Source organism: Tauraco erythrolophus, chromosome 3 (assembly GCF_009769465.1).
Source record: "Tauraco erythrolophus isolate bTauEry1 chromosome 3, bTauEry1.pri, whole genome shotgun sequence".
Classification (NCBI taxonomy): domain Eukaryota; kingdom Metazoa; phylum Chordata; class Aves; order Musophagiformes; family Musophagidae; genus Tauraco; species Tauraco erythrolophus.
The window spans coordinates 3533030-3542247 of NC_141467.1; the positions used below are offsets into that span (position 1 = coordinate 3533030).

The 9218-nt window shown below is 57.7% G+C and overlaps 1 protein-coding gene across 1 annotated transcript; it reads right to left on the bottom strand.

Annotated features, from left to right (window-relative positions):
• Positions 1–6211: 6211 nt before the first annotated feature.
• On the bottom strand, positions 6212–7942 carry FOXC1 (forkhead box C1). The gene has a single exon (XM_086608969.1). It carries the CDS (start codon positions 7940–7942, stop codon positions 6212–6214), a length of 1731 nt encoding a protein of 576 aa, XP_086465095.1.
• Between the last annotated feature and the right edge of the window lie 1276 nt (positions 7943–9218).

Below are 9218 nucleotides of genomic sequence, written 5' to 3' on the forward strand. Positions count from 1 at the left end.
CACAGCAAGCAAGGCGCAAGTTACGGGCCTAGAAGGTCGTGAAGCTGCGCCCAGTAGCCGCGTTTGCTTGGGGAGCGAGGGAGAAATCCCCCCCCCCCAAAGACCCTGCCGGATCAACGGAGGGAAGGGAGCGTTTGCCGGCCCGCGCAGCACAAAAGGCTGGCAGGCGAAGCAGACGAGGCCGGGCCAGGACAAAAACGCGTCCCTCGGAGCGCAGGTTGTGCCACCGCCTCCTCCCTGCACGCCGCGGCCCCCCGACGGCCCCGCTCCGGCAGAGCTGGGCCGGCACCCACCGCCCGTCGAGTCCCCGGCAAATGCAACCGCCGCAGCCGCTTCCCGAATCTCTGGACGCCAGCGGCGTTCCCACCGAACTAAAGCCAAGGGGCGAGGGGTTAGTCGCAAGCGACACCGAGGGTCCCTGCTCCTGCCGAACCAGAGAGACTCTCGGGAAAGCTGGGACTTGCTTCTCCAGCCCTCCGAGCGGGCCTTTCGGACTCCTTTTTGCAAAATAAGAGGGTCCTGCCCTCTTCTCTCGGGCACCCCATCTTTCGCCACCGTTGTCTCCACCGCCAGCCCCCGGGCTAGGACAAGGAGACCTGCCCGCTGCCCTAGGTGCCTGGGTAAAGTTTTAAACGGGGCGGGGGCGGGGGGGGGGGGGGTGCAGCATTACTGAGAGGGGGCCGGGGTGCGGGGCTGCAGGCGGGCCCCGCCGCGGCTGCCCCGCGCAAGGAGCCGGCCCTCCCCCGCCGATGCGGCTATTGTTTCGTTCAATTAGGCTTCGCTTGATAAAAAACAATCGCTCGTTAACCCTCGCCCTCCTCCCTCCCGGCTGGTGCGTTGTGAATGGCGACATCGTCTCCCTTGACCCCCGTCTCCTTTTCTGTCTTTCTGTCCCCTGAAAAATGATTCCGCGAGCTCTGATTGAATTTTATTCCTTCCTGACCTGGCCCGTTTTTATTGCATGGACACCATCAATCTTGACCTAACGCGACGTTTGTTTATTACTTTGGAAAGAAGCGAATGGCTTTATGAGCCCCAGCGTAATTAAACCAGGAGGGCTACGTTCACCGCGGCACCGCACCACCTTTGGGGCGGATTCACAACACAGACAAGCCGCCGGGAGGCGAGGCAGAGGGGAAAGGACAAAAAAAAAAAATAAAATTAAATAAAAAGAAAACCCACACGGGAAGGGTAAGCGGGAACCTCCCGGCCCGTGAGCTTCTGTGCGAGATACCGGCGGACCGAAAGCCGTGCGCATCCCGGGGAGCAGCTCCCTTACGCCATACTTCAGGCCCACTTGGTCGACGCGGAGCGCCTCTTGCGCGGCTTGCCGCGTAAACCTGCCCTCGCCCTCCGCGCTGCCCCGGCTGCGCTCCTGGGCGCGCCACCTGCGCCCCCGCGCAGCGCCTGCTCGGCCTTGGGCACCCCGACGGCGCCCACCGCAACGTTCCTCACCCCCTTCCCCCCAAAAAAATCCGACCCGCGCATCTTAAAAATGACAGAGGCGTTTAACCAACATGCCCGGCCCCCAGCACAGGGAACCGGGGAAAAAATGGCCTGACCACGCGAGGGGCTTAAATTACAAGTGAAATTAATTGAAAGCTAATAACGTTCAGTTAGCGGTTGCCGTTGAAATGGGTGATTTCGGGACGAGGATGGGGGGGAGCGTTTCTGCCCTCTGTACCTGCCGACGCGCAGCGCAGCCATGTGCGTGCCTCGGCGCTGCACGCTTTTTGCCTACGCAATCAAGACGACGTAATAAAGGCTCATGCTCATCTTCACGTGGGTGCCGAGAAGCTCTCAGCCCCACACTCGTACTTTTCTGCGCGGCCGCATCACGCCGCCACCCGCAAAACCCGCACCGGCCTCGCAAGCAAAGCCCCCCCAGAGCGAAGCTTTAAGCTCGTCCCGATCCAGCAGCGGTATTTTGGGGGAGGCGAGGGCAGAGGGCAGCCTGCTGCAGGAGTACGCTCGGCTGGTCACTACGCTGCGACCCCAGGGGTTGCCAATGGCGTTATAAAGTTAAACTCGACTGTGAAAACATTCCCGTGCTAGCTTCGAAGCGCCATTCCCGAACTTCGCGGCTTTCCGAAAGGGCCCCAGACACCGTAAAATGCCCATTTGGAAACATTCCCTTAAGGTCTCCATCCACAACAGGCTCTCACCACGTTCTCCCTCTGACCTGGCCTGTGGAGGGAAGGGAAGGGGTTTTAATCCATGTCCTCTCGCAACTATTTACGTGCACGTCTCTGCTATTTCTGGTTTTGACCTTTGCAGAACATCCTATGAACTGTCACTCGCTTTAAGAAGAAATTCCAAGGAGAAAACTTAGAAGGGAGAATATTCCTCTTCTTTGCGCTTTCTTCAGTTTTAAGTGACAGATGAGCAAACACAACTAAGAAACCACCACAACCAGCTAAACGGAACGCTCCCTCAAATTAATTTTTTTGGGGAAAAAAAAAGTGGGTTTTTTTTATTATTCCTAGACGAAAAGCAAAGCAATAGTTTTGAAAAAAAAAAAAAAATCAGCTTGAGCTCAAAATACAACACAAAGCTCCGTGTTAACCTGGCACCTAATGGACCGCTCTGCAGGCAAGGCGGGAGGCGGGCGTCCCCGCTCTCCCAGTACGGGCACGGGCTGCCCCAAAGATGCAGAGGCCTCACGGAGGCACCGTCCAGCCGCTGCCCGGGCGCGGGACAGGGTCCGACCGCGTCTCTTTTGGCATTCGGGGCAGGCCCAGTTCTGCTGGGAGGCAATCGCAGGTGAGAAGGGACATTCGGGTTTGCCCGAGGGGAAGGAGAACCCCGCGCTGGCCCCGCTGCCCGCGCTTCGTGCCTCCCAGGCAGGAGCGCTGCCCTCAGACGGCTGCCCCGCTCCGCGCCCAACCCAGTATGGTTTCCAGCAAGCCCATCAGGCCTTCTTCTCCCCGCCAGCAGCAACGTGTCACGCCAGAGGTCCCCCGGCCCGGCCGAGCGCGGAGCAGCGCGGCCGCCCAACCTCCGCGCAGCGCCGCGCAAGGACTGCGCGGCACCGGCCTGCGCGGCGAGCCGGCCGCGGGAGCGCGCACGATTCGCTGCCTACCGGGGGGACCCTCAGCACCGCTAACGTTATTTTCGTTGTGAACAATTTCTGTGGGGAGGCGGAGGAAAAAAAAAAAATAATAATAATAGAGGGGTTTTTTTAAGCCAAGCCGAAACACCCGTGTGCGCTGAGCCAGCCCGTCGCACGGAGAACCGGGAGGTGACCTCCGCCGCGACCGCGCACGTCACTTCAGGAAAGGGATCCCCTCCGGGGCCAGAGGATCCCGCCACGACCTACCTGGTGGCCGAGCGGGTCGTTTCCCTTCGCCCCCTCCCTGACTGCCACCCCCGGCCGGGCGAGCCCCCTCCACCCGCCCCTTGTGCAGCCAGGGCCGCGGGGAGCGCAAGTTGCGCGGCCGCCCAGGGTGCGGGGGCATTAGCAGTAATTACAGACAGCACTTGCTCAAGTTTCGCACAACACCCCCCCAGCCCCCCAAGGCGAGCAGCACCACTGACAACGCAACGGGCGACTAAACAAGCCGAGCTGGCAACTGCTGCCCCTGCGATTAATTTTCGCCGCAAACACCCTGCCCGCCGGAGACGGCCGAGAAAACCCAAAACACAGGAAAGCCGGCGCCCGATCGCGACAAAAATAACAGGCAAATAGGACATGCAATCGCCTCTCTACCCTCTTCTTTCTTTAATTTTTAGATTTATTTTAAATACCGGGCGGGGGGAGGCGGGAATGGCGTTACCGTGCAGCCACCGCCGCTCGGTACCGGGAGGGGGACGGTGCGGAGCGGGAGGTGAGCCCAACCGTGAATAGGTAACGTTTTGTTTCCCTTTACTGGTGAAAAAAAAAACAAAAACAAACCAAAAAAAACGGGGAGCTGGGATGAAAATGTGCCCCCGGCGCGAAGGCGTTCAGCTTTGCTCGGTCCTTCGTCCCGGTTTTACCGTAACCGGACGACGGAGCGTTTGGGTTTCACTCACCCAAGACAGCGAAAAAATAAATATAAATAAGGCCGGTCATCTCTTTAGAGGGACTAGCACGGAAAAGCGAAGACTATGCGGTACTTAAATAAACATATTTTAAGCCAACGTTAGAAAATGACACAAACCCCACCATCCCATCCCCCCCCCCCCCGCCCGGTTCAATTCGATCTGCTGAAGGAGTTTTGGGAATATTGGATTATTGGTTTGGAGGAGGAGCGCAGCTCAAAAGCGAGTTAATAAGGTTTAACTGTAAATACCTTTGTATTTATTTACAGTGTAACCTTTAACAATGCGACAGCAATTACTGCTAAGTGTTGCCTTTAGATAAGAGATGCTGATAGGAAACTGTATTATCTTGAAAGCAAACTTTAGGCCTTAAATATCTGTAATCAAATAATCTTCTTCCCAAATCTGACTGACAAGGCAGATTCTTTTAAGTTAATGAATTTATTGCAGTTTGGTGGTTATTTACAAAGGGGGAAGGTGATCCCTATTGCCCGTAGGTTCTTAATTGCAAATTGTCCAGAAGGTGAGATTCTTGATCTGACAAGCTGTCAGTCTGTGCAGCACTCATCTACTAACAATGGTAATATCTTTTTTTTTTTTTTTTTTTTTTTGCGATTTAAGGAAAAAGAAGGGAGGGAAGGAGATTAAAAAAAAAAAAAAAAACAAACAAAAACACAAAGCCAAACCAAGTTACTATATAAGAAAAAATATCCCATAAAAACTCTTTCTAAAATTATTGCAGTCGGAGCATTAGGGCACTTCCAAGAGACCGGTAGTGTCCTTAAAGGACAGGAGTAAAGCAGAGCTATGAAGGTGTAAGGGCAGACTGTACAAGCACCCTTTAATCCAACTACTTTTTTTTTTTTTTTTTTCGTGAAATAAAACAGTACTTTAAAAATCTATATTACAGAAGCGGCTTCACGGATGTGATGGCGCGCACTGCTATTAATTCTACGAAACGGCGATTTATATGCTTACATTATATTTAAGAATATGCGTACTACAGGATATCTGGCATCTACTATACACTGTGGAGTTCAGGAACATATGCAATACGTATAAATAAATACGTAATCCTTCTTTACATATAGATACATATGTAAATCCTATCTATAAATACATTTGAAATGCACACACAGAGGTCGATAGCTCGATATATACACAGTTACACAAGGGCAGGGACCTGGTGCATGTACTCCTGCCTCGGAGTTATCGCTTACTATATCCTTACACAGGCATATATTATTTAAAAAGCCGTAATGTCGTCATACTACTGTGTATGGTCAAATGTTTCCAGGTCTTGCCCATTAATTGCTAAGAAAACGTGTTTGTTTATTTGCCAACTCAGAGCTGCCATGGGAAAATATTTTTTTTCCTAGCGGATAAGGCGAGCTGACTAAGTGGAACATATTGCAGAAGAGACTGAAAAGGGATTTTTCGACCTGGCAGTTCCTAAATGGTCTTTGGAATTTGCGCGGAGGGGAACGAGCTGTTCCAGCGACAAAGTTAGTTATGAAATCCCTTTTCCCTCTCTTTCTCTCGCTCTCTGCATGAAAAGTATTAAAATATACAGACGTGTGAAGGATCATTCCAACTGAATGGTAATTTATTAATAAACAAACAATGCAATACCTTCAGAATATTTTCAACAAAAAAAAAAAAAAAGAAAAATATTGATAGAATAAGATTAATACAGTTTCCCTTTTTATATATAGTGAAAAAATCAGCGTTTCGGTCAATTTTAACGTCACTTTTCAGGGAAGGGGGAAACACTTTGTGGCGTTTGGTCCGCAACATCCAACTACAAATTAAAAATAAATTACTATGTCGCAATTTACATTTTAAAACAAGTCCTTGTAAAAGAGGAAAGGGGAGGGAAAAAAAAAAAAAGCTGGTACTCTACTCTGGACTTTTCGCCCCCTTTTAAACCCGGGGCATGACAATACCTTCAGGGATGGGGAAGGGGGGGGAAGAAGTATTTCTCAAAGCAATTTAAAAAATAAAAAACTTACGTGTTATTGGAGTAACACTGTCCTTTAACAAACCAAGACATGCTTTGGGGCTGTCTCTGTACAAAAGCTTTTCGCGTGCGCTCGCTTCCCTCCGCGGGCGCGGCGGGGCTCGGCGCTGCGCGGTGCTGCGCGGTGTCCCCGCGGTCTTCCCGCGGTCTCCCCGCGGCCGGGGCCGCTCAGAACTTGCCGCAGTCGTAGACGAAGGCCCCGGAGGTGCGGTAGAGCGGCTGGCTGCCGGGGAAGGCCATCTGACAGCTGCCGCCGCCGCCCCCCGCCCCTCCGCCGCCGCCGCCCCCCGCCCCGCCGCCACCACCGCCGCCTCCACCGCCTCCTCCGCCGCCCGGCGAGGCGCTGAGCCCCAACCGCGGCGCCTCGAAGACCTCCCGCGGGGCGGCGGCGAAGCCCTGCTGCGGCCCCGCGTAGCCCGCCGCGCCCGCCAGCGGGCCCAGCTCCCCCGCCGCCGCCGCCGCTGCCGCCGCCGCCGCCGCCGCCTGGTTGAGGTACCAGGAAGCCAGGCGGCCCTGGTGCGGGTGCGGGTGCGGGTGGTGCCCCTCCTGGTGGCCGCCCGCCGCGCCGCCCAGCCCGCCGTGCCCCAGCGCCCCGCCGCCGCCGCCGCCCCCCGCCCCGCCGCCGCCGCCGCCGCCGCCGCCGCCCGTGGGCATGGCGTAGTCGGGCAGCGGGTCGTCGGCGGGGCTGGCGGCGGCGGCGGGCAGGTGGCCGGGTCGGTCGGCGCCGCCCGCGGCCGCGTAGAGGCTCATGGCCTGCATGTTGCAGTGGTAGGTGCCGGCGGCGGCGCCGGCGGCCGCCTGGCCGCAGGGCGAGCCGTAGACGGAGCTGTGGCCCGGCGAGTAGCCGCCGAGGGAGAGGGCGGGCGGGATGCCGGTGCGCGGGGCGGCGGCGGCCGGGGCCAGGAGGCCGGCGCCCAACTCGGCGGCGGCCTGCGGCGAGCCCCGCAGCGAGGTCATGATGTTGTCCACGCTGAAGCCCGGGCCGTGGTGGTGGGGGGGCGGCGGCGGGGGCGGCGGGGGCGGCGGAGGCGGCGGCTCGGGGGCCTCCAGGCTGAGGGAGCGGCTGGAGGGGAGGGTGCTGCGGGGGCTGCCGCCGCTGGAGAGGCTGCTGCTGCTGTCGGGGCTCTCGATCTTGGGCACGGCGCCGAGCGGCGGCGCGGCGCCGGGGGGGGACACGGCCTGCGGCGGCGAGGCCGTGCCGTTCTCCGTCTTGATGTCCTGGATGCGGACGGGAGGCGGCGGCGGCGGCGCGGCGCTGCCCCCGGCGGGGCCGCCCTCGGGCTCGGTGGCGGCGGCGGGCGGCGGCGGGCGCGGCGGGGCATGGTCCTTGAGGTGCAGGCGGTCCTTCTCCTCCTTGTCCTTGACGGCGTCTTTCTTCTTGAAGCGGCGGCGGCGCCGGAGGAAGCTGCCGTTCTCGAACATGTTGTAGGAGTCGGGGTCGAGGGTCCAGTAGCTGCCCTTGCCGGGCTTCTTGTCGTCGCGGGGCACCTTGACGAAGCACTCGTTGAGGGAGAGGTTGTGGCGGATGCTGTTCTGCCAGCCCTGCTTGTTGTCCCGGTAGAAAGGGAACCGCTCCATGATGAACTGGTAGATCCCGTTCAAGGTGATCTTCTTATCGGGCGCGTTCTGGATGGCCATGGTGATGAGGGCGATGTAGCTGTAGGGCGGCTTCACCATATCCTTGGGCTGCGGCGGCGGCGTGTAGGGCCCGTAGGCGCGGGCCATGCCAGCCGGGTACTGCTCGTGGGCCGGGTGGGAGTACATGCTCATCGGGGCCGGCATGGCCGTGTAGCCCCCGCCGGCCGCCGCCGCGGCGGCGCGGTAGTAGCTCTGCTCTCCGCCGAGGTACGGCACCACTCCCAGGGAGTTGGGACTGGACACGGAGTAGCGAGCCTGCATGTCCTCCCGTCAGCTTTCCCCCACCCTCCCCGCCGGACCAAACAGCGCGTCCCTTCCCCCTCCACCCCTCCGCCGCTCCGCGGACCGAGCTGGACCGGGCGGCCGGGCAACCCCCACCCCCCCACCCCCCCGGCGGAGCGCGGAAAAAGGGAGGAAGAATAACGACGGCAGCGCCGAAAGGCTCCTCTTCTTCACCCGGGAAAGCCCACCGGCGAGCTCCCGCACTCCACGCGGAGGGGGGGGGGGAAATGAATGTCGAAAAAAAGGGGGAAAAAATGAGGGGGGGGGTGAAAAAGCGGAAAAAATGTTTTTAAAAAGAAAACGGGGGAGGGGAAAAAAAAAAAGTAATCGCAGCGGAGAAAGCAACTTCCAAACGCAGAAAGAGTATTAAGAAAATAAAACCTTTGCAAAGAGGCTCCCACGCTCCCAGTTCCTTGTTCCACGGGGATCTGCAACAAGTTGTCTGCAAAGGAGGGACAAAAGTAGAGGGATGTGTTTTGTTGGCTTTTTTTAAGCGAGCAGCAGAAGAAAAAAATCCACCTTCTCGATCTCCCAGTGCAAAGTCTCCCTCTCTCTCTCCCTCTTGCTTTTTTTCAGTCTCTTTTTCAGTCGCAGGCTGCTTTGGGAAGCATCGGAAAAACTCCTGAACTTTTGAGCATCCGTCACCACGGCGAGAACTTTTTTACGCACTTACAGTTTTCTCCTTTTTTTTTTCCTCCCTCTCCTCTCTCGGTCTCCCTTTTTTTTTTTTCCCTCTTCGTTTTTTTTTCTTTTCCTCCTTTTGCAGGCGGCCCAGCTCCGCCCCGCCGAGCCGGGGCGGCCAATGAGGGCCGGGAGACACCCGGGGCTCTGAATGAGGAGGGAAAAAAAAGGAGTGAGCGAGCAAAATGAAAAAAAAAAAGTAAAAGAGAAGAGTAAAAAAAAAAAAAAAAAAAAAAAAATCCCCGCAGCAGCCCTGGAAGCTGCAGCTCTCGGGGACCGGCCACACACGCTCGCCGGCACACGCGGCCGCCTTGGAGTGCCGCGGAGCTCGGGGCTCTCGCGGGCCGCTGCGCACCCGCGGAGACCCTCCCGCGGCCGCGCAGTTTGCGCGCCGAGCCGCGCGAGCCCTACCGCCCCTTGCCCGTCCGCCCGCTCGCCCGCCCGCGCAGTCACCCTCGCACAGTCACGACGTGCGTGGCTACACCAATCCATATATCTATATCCCTATATCCCGATATGCTCCCCCGGAGCTCTTCCCACCGCGCGCGCACCCTACGGTCCGCCACGCGTGTTT

Excerpts from the sequence above, each read along its gene's own strand:
- FOXC1 (XM_086608969.1), bottom strand. The coding sequence starts at position 7,942 with ATGCAGGCTCGCTACTCCGTGTCCAGTCCCAACTCCCTGGGAGTGGTG.